The sequence below is a fragment of the Erigeron canadensis genome, chromosome 7, assembly GCF_010389155.1.
Source record: "Erigeron canadensis isolate Cc75 chromosome 7, C_canadensis_v1, whole genome shotgun sequence".
Classification (NCBI taxonomy): Eukaryota; Viridiplantae; Streptophyta; class Magnoliopsida; order Asterales; family Asteraceae; genus Erigeron; species Erigeron canadensis.
The window spans coordinates 25,525,991-25,548,916 of record NC_057767.1 but is presented as its reverse complement, the minus strand read 5'-3'; the positions used below and the strand labels follow the sequence as shown (position 1 = coordinate 25,548,916).

At 35.1% G+C, this 22,926-nt stretch overlaps 2 protein-coding genes across 2 annotated transcripts; both read left to right on the top strand.

Annotated features, from left to right (window-relative positions):
• Positions 1 to 1,801: 1,801 nt before the first annotated feature.
• Positions 1,802 to 4,326, top strand: LOC122607399 (14 kDa zinc-binding protein). Its single transcript, XM_043780364.1, has 5 exons — positions 1,802 to 1,936; positions 3,063 to 3,120; positions 3,284 to 3,373; positions 3,567 to 3,684; positions 3,773 to 4,326. Exons 1-5 carry the CDS (start codon positions 1,824 to 1,826, stop codon positions 3,838 to 3,840), a joined length of 447 nt encoding a protein of 148 aa, XP_043636299.1. The 5' UTR covers positions 1,802 to 1,823; the 3' UTR covers positions 3,841 to 4,326.
• Positions 4,327 to 15,431: 11,105 nt separating this feature from the next.
• Positions 15,432 to 22,543, top strand: LOC122607303 (aladin). Its single transcript, XM_043780249.1, has 15 exons — positions 15,432 to 15,633; positions 15,776 to 15,831; positions 16,038 to 16,181; positions 17,335 to 17,449; positions 17,571 to 17,673; positions 17,807 to 17,980; positions 18,175 to 18,233; positions 18,504 to 18,591; positions 18,684 to 18,759; positions 18,907 to 19,006; positions 20,271 to 20,322; positions 20,825 to 20,962; positions 21,080 to 21,167; positions 21,629 to 21,696; positions 22,133 to 22,543. The coding sequence occupies exons 1-14, from the start codon at positions 15,576 to 15,578 to the stop codon at positions 21,689 to 21,691; spliced, it is 1,314 nt and encodes a 437-aa protein (XP_043636184.1). The 5' UTR covers positions 15,432 to 15,575; the 3' UTR covers positions 21,692 to 21,696; positions 22,133 to 22,543.
• The last annotated feature ends 383 nt before the right edge of the window (positions 22,544 to 22,926 follow it).

Sequence of the window (22,926 nt, the reverse complement as noted above, 5' to 3'; positions counted from 1 at the left end):
GATTGCTCTTTTGTGGGGGAATGATCGATGGGAAACATCTATAAGGTCACGAGAATTCTTGGAGTTTTTTATTTATGTTATGGACTAAAAATCAATCTAGGAAAATCCAATCTCTTTGGGATCGGAGTAGACAACAATGAAGTTAAAATGACTGCAGAATTTTTCAAATGTAAGGAAGGGACTCTACCATTTAAATATCTTGGTCTACGAATTGGTGGAAATATGAATCGTGTTTCCAGTTGGGACTTTATGTTTGATATCTTCGAATATCGACTTGCTAGCTGGAAGGCTAAGACTCTATCGATTGGGGGACGAGTCACGCTCATTAAGGCGGTGCTTGAAAACTTACCAACTTACTATTTTTCTTTGTATGTGGTTCCGAAAACGGTATTGGATGGGCTTGAAGCGATTATTAGAAGATTTTTATGGGGTGGCTCGCAAGATGTTAAGAAGATTCATTGGGTATCTTGGGATCGTGTCGCCTCACCAGTTAAAGACGGAGGTTTGGGATTATGTAAATTGAAAGATTCGAATATCGCGTTACTTTCTAAGTGGCTGTGGAGATACAAACATGAAGGAAAGGCACTTTGGAGAAGGGTGATAGACTCAATTCATGGGAAAGGTAGAGGGTGGAAATCGGTCCCTGTAAATAACTCTTTTACAAGCGTATGGAAATCCATCATTAGAACAATTGACAGAGTTAAGGTAGGATGCAACGAACTAAATGGTATGTTCAAAGGTAAATGCGGAAAAGGGGATCAGATTCGTTTCTGGCTCGACCCATGGGCTGCTGACTTATGCTTGAAGAATTTGTTTCCATTGATTTTTAGTTTCGAGAACGATAAGAAATGCTTGGTTCGAGATCGGTTTTGCCAGGAGACAAAGCGGTTCGTGGGAGATATAAGATGGTATTCAACTTTGGTTTCTGCTGAGTTTATTGAGGAATGGATTGCTTTCCGTTCTCTGGTGGACAACCTAAGAATTAATGATGAAGAAGATAGCTGGACATGGATGGGGGATCAACAAAAAGGTTTCTCAGTCAGAAGAGTCAAAGAGTTTCTTCACAACGACAATGACTACGGCGGCAGGTATGTTTTCAAATGGGCTAAAGGGGTCACAAAAAAATGTAACATATTTGTTTGGAGGGCCGCTATGGATCGTGTTCCCACGTATAAGGCACTTCATGCACGTAGTTGTAATTTTGGAACGACCTTTTGTGGACTTTGTGAGGCCTATGATGAAACCATTGATCATTTGATTTGCTCTTGCACTTATTCGTTGGCTGTATGGAATCGGGTCGCGACATGGTGTAAGTTGGGCTCAATTTCTTTCTCTTCTGTTCGTGAGGCAATCGAAATGTACAAGAAGGTTGACATGGGAAAAAAGAAAAGACAGATCTTCAAGAGTATTATTTTTGTTACAAGTTGGTGCCTTTGGAAAGCAAGAAACGAAAAGGTCTTCGAAAAGATTAGTTTTTGTAGTGAGAAGGTGTTTGTAGACATCAAAACGATAGGATTCTTGTGGAATAAAGGTAGATTAAAAAAAGGGTCTATTTCTTGGGAGGATTGGTCCGGCTTTAATGTAAACTAATCCTCACTTTTTGTATTATTGGACTGCTCCGTAATTGCGGAGTAATATTGTTGTGAATGACATATAATTTTCAAAAAAAAAAAAAAGATTAAAAGTAAATAAAATCGGACGGCTTAGATTGAAAGTCAATATTAGATTTTTTTTATAATATATTTTTCAGGTTAGCAATAATAAAAAGAAAATTAATAAAAAAGAAAACTAAAAAAAGAAAAAGAAAAAATAATGTAAAACAAATGAGCCATAGTAGTAGCAATCGGCTGCAGGTTCTCAACTCTCACATATCATCATCCATGGCGTCCGAGAAAGACGCTGCTCTAGCCGCCGTCCCCTCCGATTCTCCCACTATGTACCCACATCTCATCCTTCTTTTTTCTTAACATTATTAATAGTTAATATATTTATCTATGTATTTTCTTTACTATCTGTTATATCATTTTATATATGTTTTAATATAAGGTAGTGTGTTTGATTGTATGATGTACTATATTTTACAGTAGTAATGTTGATTTATGTAAACTATATCAATCTTTATTGTTTTAAAATACCCATATTCACAAATATAAAATGGACTGTGATTATAAGTATTAATTAGTAAAATAACATAAAGGGTATAAGTTTTAGATGTATTCAAGATGACCCGAAATCAGAAAAAGTGTTTCGGGTGGACAAGTGTGTGAAAGTTTGTGCCTTTTTAGGGATTTTTTGCTGTTGTCAAGTACAATGTTTCGAATGACCTTGGTTGAATTAGATATGTGTCGAGGCGTATTTGTAGTTGTAATTTGTTCTATATTGGATGAGGAGGAGCATGTTTCATGGTCGGATATGTGTATATCGTTATATATTTGAAGTTGACTTATGCTTTTGTGTTCGTGTATCTTTCATGATCATGGTGTTATAAGCATTTTGATATTAACATGATTCATCCACTAATAAGGTCTTAATCTTTGATATGACGATACTTTTTCATACAAGTTGGTTAATTAGAAATAATCTGTGTTTATGTAAACAACCACCTAGAATGTTGTATTATATGTTTTGGCCGTTTGGTAAGGGTTTAATTGCTATAATACTGGGCTGATATCCACACAGTTTGATTCTGTAGGTCTTGCAAAGAACTTATGGCTTTCTGTCGATACCTGTAAAATAGCTTTCTTTTTCATTGTTTTGTTGTAGTAAGCTGATAAACACTTGAAATAAGCTTTTTATCATCCCAAACACCCCCTATGAATAGAATTGTGCGTTGTTGGTTACACATCTTTATGATTTGGGGAAGCAAGTACAGACTAATTTGAGTTTCTAGTATGTGGCTTTATGTTTCTAGCCTTCTCGCTTTATACCTTAGCATCACCTCGTTGCATATACCTAGTTACTTTGGCCTTCTTTTACTTTTTATCTAGGTTAAGCATCTTAATCTTTTTAATTGTTTGAAATTTTTACTACATGAAATCCTTACAAGCATGTTTATTTGACAGTTTTGACAAGATTATTAACAAAGAGATCCCAGCAAATGTGGTTTACGAGGATGATAAGGTATTATTGTTTATTAACGGTTGAGATTTTCCATTTAATGTATGTTGTAATTCATGAAGTTCTTGATGCCCTAGTTTCTATAACTGATTTTAAAAGGTGTATTTTGGCATGTTTGTTTTACTGGCTTTCACACCCCGCCCTTAATGTGTCCTCTTCTTTGCAGGTTCTTGCATTCCGGGACATTGCTCCTCAAGCACCAACACACATTTTGCTTATTCCCAAAGTTCGAGACGGTTTGACTGGTCTTTCTAAGGTAATACGACGTATTTTCACAGTCATATACTTATAGGGTCCAAATGTCATGTTCTTGGTTTAGATAGAGTAAGATAGGGTGAAGATTACTATTTTTTGTCGTTCCTTTTTTGGTCAATACCTGATTCTTCTTTCACATAAAGAACCATTTCAGTTCTTTATAAATAAAATGTATACTTTGTGTGATCATGTAGGCCGAGGAGAAGCACTGTGAAATTCTTGGTCATCTTCTCTATACTGCAAAGGTTGTGGCTAAACAAGAAGGTCTTGAAGATGGGTACAGAGTTGTTATCAATGATGGACCAAAGGGATGTACGTATAGTTTTCTAGATATATGTATATGTGTGCATTATATATTAAATCATGGGTGCATTTTTTAAATTTGCCATGTTTTTGTCAGGCCAATCTGTTTACCACATCCACGTCCACCTCCTTGGCGGCCGACAAATGAACTGGCCTCCTGGCTAATTTGGCATTTGTCCTCCAGCTCGAAGCCTAGCAGTTTGGTGTGGAGTTTTCTTGTTGAATGCGAAGTCAATTATATGTTTAAATGGGCTGGCAGGACTTCTACTAATGGCCTTTTTCGCATATTGTATCACGGAACATTAATAATGCTAGGCTTTGAGTATTTATTGGCATTACTGTTAGTGATCAGATGCTATTTTATGTTCCAGACATCGGTATCTTTGTCTTCCAAGGGCATTTATCTAAGCTCTTTGGCCTATTATGATCTGGTTGTTGTATACTAAGTTGTGACCTTACATGTCACATGTAGAGTTTGGCAAGATGGGCAGGTCTAACTAAGTGGCGTTGAAATGGACCGGTTCGGTTTGGATTGGCGTGCAAACATCTTTATGTATTACAGTAAGTATATGTAGTTTACCTTTTTTTCTAATTTTAAAACAAGGGACTATTCTCACTTTTAACCGATCAAAATATGGAATATTTTGAGAAGATAGAATTTTATGGGATTTTTGTATCCCGGCTTATGAGTTATGAGTGGCGGTCTGAGGCTTTACATGATATGTCTAACTCTGGTTATGGCATCTTTTAAATGGAGTAATACTTGTACACACCGGTATATACTGTATCAAATTTCCTTATCCCTCTAATGTTCACAACAAATATTACTTATTTTGGAATATTTATTACGAATACATCTTTAACATTTTGTTTTTAACATTTTAATATAGGGATAAGTATCTTGTAATATAACAAACTTTGAACGAATGTCTATAGTAGGATATAACTAAAGTTGTATGTATTGTATGTAAACAACTCGAAAATAATGTTTATTGTATGTAAAAAAATGTATTCAACCAATTAAAATCAGACAAGTGGCACCTCTATATGGTTGTCACGTATGTTTTCTTACATACAATAAACATTTTTTAAAGTTGTTTACATACAATACACAAAACTTTAGTTATTTCCACTATAGACATTCGTCAAAAGTTTGTTACATTCCAGGATACTTATCCCTTTAATCTATAAAAACTAATCTAACTATGCTTGAGGTGAAAAATAATTCTAAAACTTAAAATAAAAAGGCTTTAGTCGAACTAACATTTGGTGTTACACCAAATTCGTGTAAAATGACTAAAAATTGGTGTTTCATCTTGCAATAGCTATTCACATAATCACATGAATTTTTATCCATGAAAACAATTACTGTATTATATAGTTATACAAATATAACTATATGAGCAACATAGTTTGGATAAGTGGTAAACACCTTGGCCTCTGGAGACAGAGGTCATGGATTCGATCCTCTAACCATGCAAAGATTGGAGGGTTTTTTCTACCATTAAGGTAGAAAATGGAAGCAGTCTCTCTAATTAGGTAGAAGTAAGGTCTGTCTATTAATCTTCCTCATACACCGACGAGGTATTTGGGCTTAAAACTCGTAGAAGGTCACACTGGACAGTTTCTTTCTTCCTTTCTTTACAATATAATATATGATGCAATAATTATTATTCATGAATAAAAACTCGTGTGGTTTTATCTCCCCCCATAATTAAATAATAACATGTATAGGGTAGATGGGCATCGACTTTGGATTAAGGGCTTCTTATGCCGAAATCGACATCCCCCACGTTTTTCCTTTCCTCTCTCTTTCTCACACATACACACAAGGGTGTTTGACGTCTTCCGATAATAACACAAGTAAAACTGATTAAATGAAAGAAAATTGATTTAATGTTAATATGACATATGCAATCCGACAACCATAGATCATGCTTTTAGAGATAATGTTTACAACAAAACATAAATCAAATGTGAAATATAGTGTTCTGATATACATTCATATATTGAGATTATGTATACATTCGTATAGATTGTTACTAACACCCATTATAAATTTTAACGAAAACCTTCATAACAAACCGTCAAACATGCCAATATTCGTCACCATCTCATCAACGTTTGTATGGGACCTTGGCCACTTTTATAAATTCAGCCTATATATACACGACATGTATGATTTTTTCCCACAAAATTAACCAATTTTGATCCATTATTAAACGTATAGGACAACAATGGCCCCTGTCTTCTAATATACCTTTGAACGTATATTCATATTATTAATTCATATTATTAATATTTCAAATATTAGTATCTTCACCAATTGATCCCTAAGGATGATCTTGTTGACTGTCATTTAAGAATCTAAGGTCTCTCGCCGTTATCATCTCATCTGGACAACACATCGGCTACAGCTTTATCTCTTTAAGACACATCTAAAAACTACCCCCTCCCTATCATGAATTGGGATCCTCTAAAGTTGAAATGAATTTGATAATTAAAGTTGAAGATTTTGACCATTGGATTATAATCAAGGGTTATGATTCAAAAATCATTTTTAAATATTAACCCTTAATTTTAATCCAAGGGTCAAGATTACATCAACTTTACATATAAAGTTATCTTTAACTTTAGAGGATCTTCATCCCCCTAGGATCATACCCTCATCTTCACCTTATCCCCAATTAAACCGCATACATACACTCCCGCCTCATCCCCACATAAAAAATAAATAAAATCATACACACATAAATTGCTTCCAGGCCCACTTTTGCTCGTCCAATGCTTTCTAAGACCATTCACAATGGGGATGTTTGTGGGAAATCCATGATGAGGTGGAAGATGTTTGTAAGGAGTGTTATTGTGGGTGATGACATGGATGGTGTTCATCCATGAGTGTTTGTAGGGAATGATTGTGAAGGATGAAGAGAGAGTATGTTTGTGTATGTATGTATATATAATAATTGTATGTATATTGATTGGATATTTGTAGGAAGGATGAATATGTTATTGTTGTGAATAAAAAATATTTATGAGAAGGATATGCGGAAAGCAAATGTCTTGATTAGGATATTCATAAGAAAAATAACCTAAACCAATGTGGATAGTCTAAAACATGTCGACTTAAGATAAGATGAGTAAAATGATGAGATGCTTCCTACCATGTCTTCCTCGTCATCTTTACTCCCTTATAAAAGAAAATAACCTCTTTTTATTTTAGGTAATTCTACCTTTGAATTACCAGAATTACCCTTGACTTTTTATGTTTTGCCCTTAATAAATTATAATTTACACTCTAAACCCTTATTTTAATAATTAACACTTTAAGTCATTATCTTATAAATTTTCCACTATCACAATTACATCAACCACCGCCGCCGCCACCACCAATAGTACCATCACCGACACCACTAGACCGTTTTTCCCATCACCGTCGTTGCATTGCGCAGGTACCATGCTCGTAGATGATGAAGGGGAAATGACATCCCCTTAGAAACCCGCCTAATAACATAGTAAATCGTACTACGATAAGTTGGTCTATAATATCGCCAAAATAAGAAATGTAAATGTTTCATAAGTTATTCGTCACGAAATCTTTGTTTTTTTTTTATTGTTATAGTTATGTTGATGTTAATGTATACAGTTAAACAAGGTCAATATGTTATATACTAAGGATTGTGACCTATTGAAAACATGAAATATGTTGAAAATTAAGAATAAATCTCAACCTTTTGATCAACCAAAATCAATAATGAAGATTATCACAATGGCACAATCACCACCCTCGTTTTTCTTTACCACCATCACAAACATTCTTCCCCGCCACCATCACTTCCCCAAGCTGTCTAATCTACTCCAGAGAATCAATATCACAATGTGATTCTTTACAACATTAACCCTTAAGGATATTCATAAAGTGGATGTAGGTGAGGTGATTAGTAACAAGGGTGATGGAGAGAGGATTTCAGCGGGAGAAAGTTATAACACATTAATCTAAGCCACCGGTTGAAATGATTTAGCCTGGTTCTCTGGGTACTGCGGTGGGACATGGATCGAGCATGATGAAATGGACTTATCCTTAATATAATAGAATAGTCACAGTCCAGTTCACGAACTTTCTCTCTTTACGAAGGAGATATGAATTCCGGGCGGGTAAAGGCTTGGCTTGACCTTATGTTCTCTCCTAGTTGGTCGGAGGCAAAAAAAGGCAAAGTTCATCATTCAATGATGGGGTGTTTCTATAAAAGAAGTCGTTACCTAAATAGTAGTGTTGGAATTTTAGACCTCCCAACAAAACCTTAGTTTAACTGTCGACTCTTGTTAAGCTTAAATACCTTAACCAAGTCTAATACAACTAAGTTAAAACTAAAGACGCCACCTTAATGGCTTAGAGCTGCTTAAATAGTTCCTTGTAATTAATGTACATAACATACAACGTACTAAATTCGAAGGTAGCAGCCTATGTAATGATCAACACCTCCTACTAGTTGTTATTGTTGACTAAATGCTTAACCAATAACAAACCTCAATAATAGATAACTCCTTCTGCTTTCTAATTAATTCGACCGACCAATCACCCAAAGATACCCTTTGTTTAGTGTTTGCTTTTGTTGACTGTTTCTTATTCGACCAGATAGAAATCCACAAGAAACAAAGAAAACGAATACAAGATGAGAAGAGTTCCGAATTATCCCTTGTTTATTAACCAAGCTTATAATTCGTTTGATGGTGCAATGATCGGCTTCCCCCTCCTCTATTTATATAGAGGAAAGGATATCCTAGGAGGTTTCCTAGTCTAATTACAACTCGACTTATTACCTTAAACTAGACATTCCATATTAGTCGTTTACTTGACTTGCACTCCAAGTAAAATCCGACTTTACATATTTAACTCTAGTCTAAATCGAATTAACATTTATCCTACATGTCTAAATTAACTAATATATTTTACAATCTCCACCTTATTAGCTAATTTCCATGTAGCTTCAGCCGACTCCAATCCCTCACATCTTCGACCAACGCGAGCCCTTGGATCCTGGAATAAACCTTCCAGTCTTGTCCATCCCGTCTACACGTCCAGCTTCCCTTGATTGTATCCCATAGATGGCCCTCTCCAAGTCTTGTCCCTTGTCTTTCCATCCACTTCCAATCAAGCCCCATGTAGTCTTTGTATCTCCGTGTTTATTCCCAAAAGTCATTTCCTTGCTCACCGCTTCTGCATTCTCCACGTTACAAGCCGCTACATCAATACTTGTTTTCCTCGACCGTGTAAACGTTACCACTTGCTTCCCTCGTCTGTTCAAAGCAAGTTGATCTTGACGACTTTGAGATGCTTTTTGCTCGACCCTACCACCTTGATCATTCTTCAACTCATGACCAACCTTAGGTAGCTCTACCTCAAGCTGAACACGTTTGTTACCACGTACACCCTGAACTCTTGTATCATTAACATGTACACCAAACGCTAGTGCCTTACCATCCAATGTATACACATTATTTTTCTCCAGAGTTCCAGTTAGCACAACCTGCGAACCCTTGATCACCTGTAACCTGCCATCTAGCATCTTCACAGTATGTCCACTCCTATCTAGAGTGCCTAAAGAAATTATATTTCTTTTCAAATTAGGAACAAACCTAACTTGATCAAGAATACAACTTGTACTGTCGCCCATCTGCAGCACCACTCGTCCCATCCCCATAACTGTGCATGGTCTATAATCACCCAACCCAACTGTTCCAGAAGACTCCTCAAAGTCAAATAAAAAATCCTTCCTTGGTGTCATGTGATACGAACCTCCTGAATCCATAACCCATTCAGATTTCGTGTCACCGCTCACAGCCATCAAGACCTCTGCTCCCTCATCTTCATCAAAATCTTGATCTAGATAAGTCTTTTTCCGAGCACCATCTGACTTCGTCTTCTTCTATGGACAATCTCTTTTCAAGTGACCCTCCGAGTGACAGATGAAACACTTCAACACAAACTTTTCCCTTGCTTTTGACCTCGAGCTGCTTCCAGATTGATACCTATCTCGATGCTCCACCTTGCCCTGAGCAACCAATCCATCCCCACTATCCTCCTTGAAGTCGGTTCTCCTTTTTAGATCTCTTGAATTCAAAGCTGCAAGAACATCCTCCATAGATAACTCCTGACGTCAATATAACAACGTGTCAACAAAGTGGTCATAGGATTGAGGTAATGATGTGAGTAGAATAAGAGCCTGATCCTCTTCATCAATCTTGATCTCGATATTCTCCAAGTCTAAAATTAATTTGTTGAAGTCGTCTATATGATCACTCAGCTTTTTACCCGAGCTCATATAGAAAGTGTACAAACTCTTCTTTAGATATAACCGGTTTGCCAAGGACTTCGTCATATACAAGCTCTCCAACTTCGCCCACATACCCGCTGCCGTTGTCTCTTTTGCGACCTCTCTAAGAACCCGATCACCCAGACAAAGAATAATAGCGCTATGAGCTTTTTCAAGCATACTTGACTTCTCCTTATCCGACAAACCCGTCGGCAACTTTGCTTCACCTTCTAGGGCCTCCACGATACCTTGCTGCACAAGCAATGCGCGCATCTTTACCCTCCAAAGCCCAAAGTCGTTCTTCCCATCAAACTTCTCTATCTCAAACTTCGTGCTCCCGAACGCCATAACTCGGTGTTTTTCCCAAGCTTACGAACCTTGGCTCTGATACCACTTGTTGGAATTTTAGACCTCCCAACAAAACTTTAGTTTAACCGTCGACTCTTGTTAAGCTTGAATATCCGAAACAAGCCTTAGTTTAACCGTCGACACCACCTTGTGGTTATTACTTTTGTAACACCCCGCTAAAGCGGAATACACGGAATGCACAGATAAGCACAAGCACGCACAGTACAAGTTCAACCACAGCCAATAACATTAAAAGAGAAGAAGTTCATAAGTTATTACAGAACATGGGATCTACCCAGAATAGTCAAAATCAAGAAGGACAGATTAATTGTCTTTACAGAAACAAGTCTTGAACTGAATTGAGCAAAAGGAAGTCTTCACAGCTACGGATCTTGTACGCACGAACAATCGCCAAAGGAATGAGCTCAAAGGATGAAGACTCCTATGCTAAAGGATCTACTAGCCTAGCCTGAAAAACATGTAAGTTCAAAGGGGTCAACTACGAAAGTAGTTGGTGAGATTCACATAAAGTGCTTATTAGTTATACATAATAATAATATGTATAATAAGAACAAGTCATAAGATCAGTACGTTTATTGGAAGTACTTTGTAATAGTAGGAACAGTTTTAAGAACAAATATGCACTTAATATGTATGTATATAATTACTGCTAACCCGGTTGGCCAAAGATGAACAACAACGAACCAGTAAGCTCACAAAATCAAGTAAGCTATATATATGATCTAGATCAGAACAAGCACAGATAATATGCATCCTCCTGAACTGTAGAGAATGAGGGTGGGCCTACCCTAACAGCGCTGTCCATAATTACCTACGGTTCATTCCCTGAACTGTGGGATATGAATTGATAGCAGTAAAGATAGAACTCATACATAGGACGATAAGTACATAATAGAGAACAGTATATCAATATAAGTATATTCAGGTCCTGCCCATTCAAGACCTAAATACACATCAGAAAATAAGTATAACAGTATTCATGTATTCAAGATCTAGCCCATTCAAGATCTAAATACACTTTAGAAGATAATTCAGAATCATTTTGTAAGTGTTTCATACGATCATAGAATAGTACGTAGAACAGTTCAAGAGCATATATATATATTTACATATATATATATATATAAGTACAAAATAGTTTTCATGCTTTTCAGTCCCCGATAAAGAACTTTGAACAAAACGTACGGAAAAGGGGATAAGTGAACTCACAGTGATCTGGTTACACGCACAGTTATTTGAGCAAAGAGAACAAGCACAGAGATAGATAGGTTCTATCTATCAAATCCAAACACACCTTGATAGAAGCCTAAGTACATATTGTAGATCACATAATAGGTACGTATATTAGATTTGGTGATTAATTAATCACAGAAATGTTCTTGATGATCTGATGATTTGGTCCTTGAAGAACTTAAAACGTTTTGACTCAAAAGAGTTTCAAATGAACTTTAAGTACATGAACTGGACTCGAACTGATCGTCTTTGAACTCATACATAAGTACTTATCGTATTAATGTGTTGAACATGTCTTTAATGATGAACCTTTAGTCTTTAGAACTCAATTTAATTGATCATAGAACTCATACTTTGATAATCAAGATAGAACATGTTTTATTTGTACTTAATTAGGGTTTGCGCTTTGTACTTCGTCTTAGATCGAACCATGATCTAGCCTAGATGTTAATGAACAGCCTTTAATGTGTTTAATCAAGTAGTGATGTTGTTACGAACTGATTAGATGATTAAGGATTACGTGTGGTGCGTTAAAGAACAAGTATAAGTTGGTAAATGATGAACACAAGATCGTCTAGGGTTTTTAGATGTCAAGATCGTTTTAGGTTCCCTTCAAGATCGTCCTAGGTGACTCTAAGGATCGTCCTAATGCTTTAATGCACAATTCGTCTTAAGTTTTATTGCAACCAGATCGTCTTATTTGGCAAAGCAGATCGTCCCAGAGTTTTAGTCAAAATAGGTCGTCTCAAGGTTCTAGCCAAACAAATCGTTTCAGAGGTCTAGTCAAACAAATCGTTTCAGAGTTCTAGTCAATTAGATCGTTCTATCCTCTCCTGTTTAAATCGTTTTAGAGTATTAGATTCCAATCGTTCAAGTTATACATATAGGCTCAAGATCGTCCCTGGTTAATGTGTGACCAAAACAAATCGTCCAAGAGTTAATTATTCAAACTAATCATTCTAGTGTCACATCATTTAGATCGTCCCTCTGGTTCATTATTTAGATCGTTTCACATTCATGGTCGCTCAAGGTCGTTCTAAGGTTCTGAGCTTTAGATCGTTTCAAGGTGTTGATCAGTTTAGGTCGTTTTGCTGCTTCCCCATTTAGATCGTTTTACTGCTTCTCCATTTAGATCGTTTTACATTGCTCGCTAAAAGAGATCGTCCCTTTACATTCGTCATAAGAGATCGTTTCGTTATGAAGCAGAAAGAGATCGTTCCATCAATAAGCAGAAAGAGATCGTTTCAGAGTTCCAAACACTAACACCAATTCGACTGATTCAATTCATCATTAGATTGAGCGAAACCGATCATATGATCGGTTACCCAGACTGTGAACCAAGACCGAACCACACTATAGCAACACAACAACGTGTTGCAGCAGTAGCAGCTCAAGAACATGAATACGAGTCCAAACAACCAAGAAATCAAGTCTATATAAAGGTCTAAGTCGATTTTGGAACGTGTTAGAACATTTTATTAGTACATATTATCATGATAACAAAACTCTCTTATCACATTTTCAGATTTCAAAATCGGACTAACACATGAACACTTGGTGTTTTCAAGAACAAGTTATGTTCATATTTGAAAAATGGGTTTTGCAATTTAATCACGTTATGACCCAAATTTGTTCACCAAAATGATGTTAAACACATTTAGACACAAACCCATTGCTTATACACATGATTTCTTAACAAAATTGGACCAAATCATCAAGAACAAGAACACAAAAAGGTACACTTTTGTTTTGATCAAATTATCAAAAGATGTTGTTATTACCTGTGATTTGTTGTTGGAAACGTGTTTTGATCGCCACAAGGAACCCGGAAGTACAAACGATTTCTCAAAATCAACCCAAAATAAAAAGGGTTAATTTTAGTGTGTGAAAATGGAGGTGGAAGGTGTCTGAACTATGTGTTTCTAGTGAGAGAGTGAGAAATGGAGGTGATGAATGAATAGTGAGGGTTTCTCACTCTATGATTTTCTATTTATACCTTTTCCAATTGGATGCACTAGGTATTTTTCAAGGGACTATTTGTGAACATTTTGCATTAGAACAATTATGGACACGAACATTTATGAATCGAACCTTCATATTTTATCGAATTAATTCATAATTCGTCATATAGACAAGATTTAAGATCTAATTGACCTTCAAATAAGCACATATTTTGAGTCTAAAGTACGTCAAGAACTTAAGTAGATTGGACTGTCTAACCGTTCAGATGGCGAAAGTATGATCTAAGAACTTAATTAGAATATTCGTAAGGCGGTTGTTACAACTTTTAATTCGACCGACCCACAAGAAAGTAAATCGAAGATATAGAGATATAAAGAATTTCCGAATACCCTTGTTTTATTAGCCAAGTCTATTCATTCGGTTTGATGGTGCAATGATAGGCTTCCCCCTCCTCTATTTATATAGAGGAGGGGATATCCTAGGAGGTTTCATAGTCTAGTTACAACTCGACTTATTACCTTAAACTAGACATTCTATATTAGTCGTTTACTTGACTTGCACTCCAAGTAAAATCCGACTTTACATATTTAACTCTAGTCTAAATCGAATTAACATTTATCCTACATGTCTAAATTAATTAATATATTTTACAAGTAGCATATCTATTCCTTGGTTTTCAACTTAAAAATGATTTTCAAATGAACATATATCTATAGAGTTTTGATACGGAGACGTAACATATAGACCTACAAATACACCTAACCGTAGTATGTTCGCTGTCATTCAAAATCAAAATTATTGAATAGATTTTTTCCAATAAAGCCCTTCATAAATTACATAGCAAATTAATATAAATAAACTTTTTTTTCTCTTTGATAAACCTTTCGTAACTCTAATTTTTCACTTAATCTCGTCCCCATTGATTAGACGTCACCCTTCTTTACCAGTCTGCCATCCACCACCTCACCACCATGGGTGAACTATCCAATAAATTACATATAGCAAATTAATACCAATAAACACCACTATCTCCTTCGTGTCTCCACCATTTTCTATCAACGACACTCACCGGAATCAAGACTTCAAAAATCCCTTTGCAAGTCACATGTGAATTTTACCTTCAAATCTGCAATAAATTCCAAATATTAGAATTTGATCATATGTCCCTGAATGTTAGAAATAATGAAAGGAAAAAGAACACTGGAAATTGATCCATAAATATCATCCATTAATTCATAATCCTTCCAAACCCACCAATAAAGTAAATTTTTAGCATAAATAGAAACAGTCGATTAAAGAACAAATATATGATGATAAGTTTAAAGTGGAAGGTCTGATATATGATAATTAAAGATGGATGGATGAGAGATTAAAATATTCACCGATTAATAATCCAAGGGTATAATAGGAATAAAATAAATTATTAAATGGCTAATTAAAAAACATGACAGATGTTAATAAATTAGTGGTTAGGTTAAAATTTAGGTCTTTCTATCATTTACCATATCTATATACTAAATTTTGACTAAACTTGTAAGTGTTTGACATCTAATAATATTAACTATTTAGCTGACTAAAATCCTATTCCAGATCACGCTTAATAGCATTTTAGCACAATCAAAAGTATGTTTAGTTAAACTTAACAAATTAGTAAATTAGTAAAGACAATCAATAGGCTTGGTTAAGTTACGATTAACAAGTTTATCGAGCCAAAAGAGAGAATAAAAAAAACGAAACAACATGAAAGAAGCTCAAGAATAACAAAATTATGACTAAGCATAGAAATTGACTTATAGTTGAGGTACGAAAAATGGAACATACCGAGAAAGCAAATAAAATTCAGTAGAAGCAAAAGGGGGGAAACTTGCTGGGGGTTTTACAGTAAGACCAGCCCTAGACTGACTGAATATGAACACTTTCTTCTTCATCTTCACTCTCTCAAATAAATTTAAATATAAATATATTAATTAATAAAATAAATAAAAACTTGACAAGAAGAAGAAGAAGATAAAAAAGAAGAATATGCCATCTTTTCCACAGCCAGGCGCTGTAACTCTTTGCGAAATCAACAGAGACCTAAGTATCTTCCATTATTATACTTCTATATATTCATACATACAATATTATATATACATCACTTCTGTATCTACATATATAATATAATAAAATTCAACACATTTTAATTTAATTTCTTTTTTTTTTTGTATCTATTTAATAATCAGTTACTGCTGAAGAATTATCCGATGATCACGCAAAGGAATCATACGGAAAAATACTCGTAAGTTATATATAATAATATAAATATATGTATATATATCAGTGTGTGTATATGTGTTGAAATTGTGATATTGATTTTTTTTTTTTTTTGTAATTTTATTATTTTACATATAGTATATGTATCTATATGCATGTGTATGTATATCTATAGAATGATTATTAGCTGAACATTGTGAGAATGATGTATTATATTTTTGTCAACTTTAGGGAAAAGTGTTTAGTCCGATTTCGTATTCGGTTGAGCATCTGGTGGCGTCAGATGGAGATGTAGAAGTGCCTGTAAGCGGTTTGTCGAAGTTACTTAAAGCAGTTTCGTTTGGCCCGATGAAAAGTCTAGTTGGTTTTAATGATGTAAGTATGTTGTTATTTTTAGTTTGTTTATGAACGTGTTTGTATTATGGTCTTTTGTTGTTTTTTTTTTGTCGTCTTGGTTTTGGAAGTCATTAAATTGAAAATGTAGCTGTTTGTTAGTTATAGAAGAAGATGATTGTGAGAAAATAGTTAGTATTATGTAGTTGAAGTGAAGATAAAACAGTATTACGCACAACTTAAGTCACCAAAAAAGTTTGTTTGTAACAGCTTATAGGTTATTGCTATTTTTTTAATCATTCATATGTTTTATCTTTGGGTATATGTCTTGATGGTATAACAAGGAGTTGGCCTAGTGGTAAGACGAGCACTTGGTGACCTTAAGGTCCCAAGTTTGATCCCCACCTTGACCATTCCTTTAAGGTACTCATATATTAATGAAGCCTAGGCCCACATGTGAAGTTATAAAGACAATGGTTCGATCCTTCGGGGTGCCCATATCATGTGGGGATTAGGATGGAGGTATTGAACCAGCATATAAGGCTCATACAGGATGAGTCAATGGGTATCCGATTGTGGTACCGGGGCTAGATTTCACTCCCCATTACCCTTTTATTTGGTGGTATAAATGATCTAAAGTCATTGTTCTAACCAACTTGATTGCTAACAAAGTCGTTCATCTCACCTTCATTGATTATAGCTCTATGGTAACTATCCACTAGCATTTTTTTAGTTAAACTAGGTATCCGACCCGCTTTGTGAGCCGACTAATCCCATGGTGACCACTGCTTTGTGAGTAGACTGGAGCCGACCATTTTCTTGTACTACTAGCTTACTTTTTAGTTGTGATACGTATAGTTGCCACAAGTTTAACTTCTGGGTTTTGTTGAGCAATTTTCTGTTATTGTACATGACTACATGTAGACTTAAAATTCAAGATTGAATCTAGCTGAATGAACCAAATAAATGAATTAACAACTAGGATCACATAAATGAAATTCAGAAATTTTTTATCACCTCAAAAGGGCTACTAACATTGTTGGTGAGTCGCATAAGTTCATGGTTGGCTTACTGCAAGGGATTAAAGTCTATTAAGTTTGATTTATATAGATTATAGTGCTTTCGATTTTATTCATGAGCATCTGAAGAAGTTTTATAGGAGACTTGATTTAGTTTCGATGATGTAATCTTGTAGGTGAAGCTATTGCCTCATGTTGATCTCAGACGTCTTAGCTGGAACCCAAAAAAGGATATTCTGGCATTTGTTATGGCAGATAATCAAATAGCCATTCGTAATTATAGAAGTTCCGGTGAGCAACTAATTGAAATGAGCACGCAAATAGGTTGTTTTCCTATATGCTTTGCTGATTGTATTTTGCGATATGTATGTTACATATTCGTTTACTTTTTCTTCTATGCTCTGCTTATCAGGAGAGGGGAAGGATCCCTGCATTCTTATGAATGATCTACAAAGGGAAATTAAACTTCTGGAATGGAGGCCAAATGCTGGGAAAACACTTTCAGTAGCCTGCAAGTAAGTAAATTGGAGACTCGTATCTTGCACTAAGTTTTTTGTTGTCTTTCCTATTCTTATGGCTACTGATGAGATACCCTTGGCACTTATAGTTAATTTGCAAGCTAATTAGTATTTTTAATGGTATGAACAGGGGTGGAATATGTATTTGGACTGCTTCGTATCCTGGCAATACTGCTTGTGTGAGGCCTGGGCTTAATTCTAACAGCCTCTCTAGAGGTTCTGGAGTTAGATGGACTCTGGTGGATTTTCTTCGAAGCCACGATGATGAGCAAATAAGTGCCCTTTCATGGAGTCCAGATGGAAGATATCCTAACTAGCTTTTTTTAGTAGGTTATAAGCTAAATTTAAGATACTTTTTGGTTACAATTAGCCCTTCCATGCCGATTCTCTTATTCAGTGTTTCTTGTTCCATTTATCCATCAAGATAGTTTAGAGAATCTGAATTTTACATTAGCATTGTAATATGGTTTTGAACTACTTTCCTTGACCTATTTTCACATATTTAGCTTCTGCCTCATATAAGAGCTCATCGTTTACAGTATGGGATGTTGCTCAAGGTACATGTTCTTATCCATGTTTGCCTTTTCACTTGACCCCAACTTTAATGGTTATGCACTTGTTTATCTGTTGAATGCAATTTAAATGTGTATTTCTCTTATCACACATAATAAGGATTTAAATTTAACCTGTTTCTTTTCTTGATTGGATGTACTCTTGAGTCTTTGTCCTTTTGCGTGTCTTAAAAACTTTTTTTTTTCTTTCACAAAGTGATCCTTTTTTACATATTGAATTGACATCTACACTATATATTGCGGCTATTTCAACAGGAGTGGGAACACCTATCCGTCGAGGATTAGGGGGCATATCACTGCTTAAGTGGTCTCCAAGTGGTGATTATTTTTTTGCTGCAAAGCTGTAATGTTATTTGCCATCATCAGTCAGATTTATTCAGTTGATATGTTTGAGACATATATAAGCTTGACACTAACGTATTTATCTTAATGCAGCGACGGAACATTCTATCTGTGGGAGACAAACACATGGACATCAGAACCGTGGTCTTCAACAAGTGGCTCTGTCACGGTTAGTAATTATATCTCGTATCTGCTAATTTATTGTTTCTAGGATAATGTATTGTAGTTGCTACCGCCTACCTGTACCATGTTCTACACATGACTAGCATGCTCTACATATTGTAGTTAAACATGTCTTACGATGTCTTAAATGCAGGGTGCATCTTGGGATCCTGATGGGCGTATGATTCTTATTGCTTTCTCTGACTCGCTAACACTAGGTGCTATACACTTTGCTGCAAAGCCTCCATCACTTGGTATGCGTTAAGATTCTCTTTGATTCACTGATTAAGGCATTTGTACATATGGTTGTCCAAACTTGTGATGTGATCTGTGAAATGCCTAGACCTTTTAATATACTGATGCTAGAAGTCATGTTAGATCTAGGTTTACTGTTGTTTGAGTTGGGGTTTGTATTATGTATATTGCCCTTAGTTATATTAGGCATATATTATTTTCTTGTGTTGTGTTTAGTTTGCTCTAGCTCCAACAATCAGAGCTTTTGTTGCTTATTTGGATACTTAAGAAGATTTTTCAAGTGTAAGGATATAATGGTCAGATTGTAATAATTCAGTTCCTGACTGAATGGTCAAAAGGCTCTGTTTAAACACCACATAGTAACCAAATTGCAGAAGGAAGCATAACAAATGGAGTAAAAACATATTAAACTTCCCATAATATCTTAAGTTAAAGTTAGTCTATTAATCTTTCAGAGTTATAGCAGTCCCAGAAGTTACAAACTGCTCGATGATCAGGTTTTTAAAATGTTTTAGACACATCCTGTATTCCCGTGCTTCATGAACATTGTGAAAGTGTGAGCAGCTCGGGAAGTTCTTTAAAGGAAGTCAATAGATCAACAGCTTCTGATATCTTAAGCCTGTGTTCTTGAGTTTTTTTATAACGGAAGAGGGAAGAAGAGAAGAGAAATAAATGGAAGAGAAGGAGTAGTTTTTCTTTCTTTTCAAATCATCCCAAATTTGGGAAGAAAATATCCTTAATAAAATCTATTGAATTCTCCTTCCATATCTTTTCCTTTATTTTCTCTTCTTCTTTTAAATAAAACTCAAGAACACAGTTTTTTAAAATCCCTCATAACCCTTTCCTTTCCCTTAAAAAAAAACTCAAGAACATACCCTAAATTCTACCCTTGTATCTATTATGCGAGATCTACAACATCAGCACTGAAATTTCAATAATATGCAGAAGAAAATCCCTAAATTGTGTTGAACTTGGCTAAAAGGCTCTTTGAAGCCACTTATGTATCTAATATTTAAATCAGGTATAAACTATCAGGGTAGTATGCTTGTCTTGCGAATAACCCTATATATCACCAATAGTTCCATGAAATATTCCCAGATGCATAACCAAGTATCATTGACTTATCTTCTTGCTTGCTTTTGTTATCTGAGAGTAACTTTTCTCATGCTTGTTCAGAATCGACTCCTTCAAGGTTTCTGTATCTACATTGCCATCTTTATAGTCTAGATTCCATGATCCATTTTTTATGACAATTTTCTTCAGATGCACACCTGCTACCCGTTGAGTTGCCGGAGCTGAAGTCTTTAACCAACAGGTAGAGGACATACAAGTTGCCTTTTGGTTTATATATGTGCGTTATATTTTGTTTCTTAATTATACAAACCTATATGTATCATGCCATGAAGTTGATTTGCTTCTCTTGTATCCTTATCAAAAACCTGTAGTTCATAGTTTTTCCAGTTGTTAGTTTGAGTGTTGCTACCTTGTTGCTTCTTATAGCTCTGGTCTGTTTTACTTCTCTTGATTAAATGATATGCAACTCATCTCTTTTCAAAGTTCTTACTGTAAACCACACATTCTTTTGTCATTAATAAGAAGATTAACTATATATATATATATGTATTCCTTTATATCAATGAGTAATATGTTACCGTTTATAGCATATGTTCAACAGCTCTACCCCATAGTGTGAGGGATGATATGGATTTCCGCTTATTAGTATCCATTTATGCAGGCAAATAAGTAATGGCTCCTTATATTTATATTTTATAATATGCATTCTAAGTGAATAGAGTTTCTTGTCATTGATATTACAGTGGAGGTATTGAGAAGATAGCATGGGATGCTTCAGGAGAGCGTCTGGCTGTGTCATTTAAAGATGGCAATGAACTGTGCAAGGGTCTAATCGCCATTTATGACGTTAAAAGGGCTACTCTCATCACACCATCTTTAATGTCAGTTCTTCATCATCTGACTTGTTTTTTATGAGGTTTTATTGCTTTGATATGTTTTTAAGTTCAGCAAAAGAAACCCTTCTACAGTTTCAGCTAATTGTGAATTTTATGATTCAGTGGTTTCATCAGAGGGCCTGGAGATGACCCAAAGCCTCTAACATTTTCATTCCATAACAAGTACAAACAGGGGCCACTGTTATCTGTTGTAAGTACCCTTGTATTCATATCCGAGATGCTTGTGTGGCACAATTGGAGGGTCAAGATTGTTAGTAATAACATTGTCCTTCTGACCATATTAGAGATGTCCTATTTGCATAATGAAAGTATTATGTGATTATGAAATATCGAAATAAATAATTAAACTAGTAGATACATAAACTAGTAAATTAGGATGTAGAATAAGTGTTTGGATGTAATTAAGCTGTTTGAAGTTCTATTACTCAGGTAACCAGATGTTTACTGTTATAGAAGTATCGATTGTGTAATAAAATTTTAGGTTAATTGACCAAAAGTACATTTCTTGTGATGCAATTTGCCTTCAAAAGGATGATATGAGTAGTTTTTAAAATGGATTTAAAGTTATATCAATACAAGTTACCAGACTTGTGACAGTAGTATTATCATAAAGGAATTGGTGTTTGATGTTTAATCGTTACATATATGCAGTGTTGGAGCAGTGGAATTTGTAGCACATACCCCCTCGTGATTCGTTCACAAGTACTTGCTTAGCTCAGGTAATTTGTTGTTTTATATACTTTCTGGTTCAGAGCAAAAGTATTAATAGGGGCGGTTTTGTCAACTTATGATTTAGGCAATGGTTCGTTTTGGGTTATTTTTATCTTTAACGGGTCAAATGAGTTCTTTTTCTTTTGGCTTAATGGCAAACGTGCCAAACGTTTTGAAAGTCACTCAAAGTGTGTTTAATGCATATAGTATGAATAGTTTTTATAAATCATAAGCAAGGATTTGTTATACATTAACAAGTAAAGAAAAAGAACGGTCAAGTGTTTGCAGATTGACTGAACCTGGCCTCATCTGTTTTGATCTGTACTAAAGTAATGACCCGTTTCAACCTGTTACCAAACCGTACCCAGCTGTTATTTTTTTTACCTCTAATCATAATTTTAACATAGAGAGGAATGATATGTTTACCCTTACTGTCTGTTGCAGAGCTTTTGCTCTAGTATATGCTCACTGCCTTACCCTCTGTCAAACTTCATATGCTGTTCAGTGTTCGTCTTGACGAACATTAGTAGAAGATTCTTGATTTGCATCAAGATGTAGAAGATGGTAAAAACAATCGTGAAAGTATGACAAATTTTGATCCTGATAGAGCCACATTTCTTCAATGTGCTCGGCAGTTTCTAGTCTATTCTTGGAAAAATATAACATTGTACGTTGTAATATCCTTCTGTGGAGAAGTTATTAGATACTGTATTATTATTAGGACCATTTCAAACATGTGCAATGCGGTACCCTGTCAATCGGTTGCCTATTCTTGTGTTACTTTGGTGATAGTAGTATTTTCGACGAATCTATCTGTGTTTTAAATTTTCCAATTATTAGTTTTTATTTTATCTATATGAATGTGTACGAAGAAATCTTATTTTTGCCCATTTTCTTCACATAATTAAACAGCTTTTTTTATTTAAAAAAAATAAATTACTCAAGGGTTCCAGGTAAAGGCAAGAATAAAAATGTTGTCATGAACCATTGATCATGCCCACTGCAAGTAAAATGGGTCAATGAATCCTTGTATAAGAAAGACCAAGTCTTGGCTCAAATGTACGAGGTTAGATACAAGTCATGACTCAAATGTACGTGATCTAATGGGAATATTCGATTGTTTCAGAACATGTAAAGTAATTAAGGTGGTAGTTGTGTACACATTAACAGCTTATGATACAAATACACAAACAAAAGATGTGGATAGTTATATAGATATAGATTTGGAATAACTTATC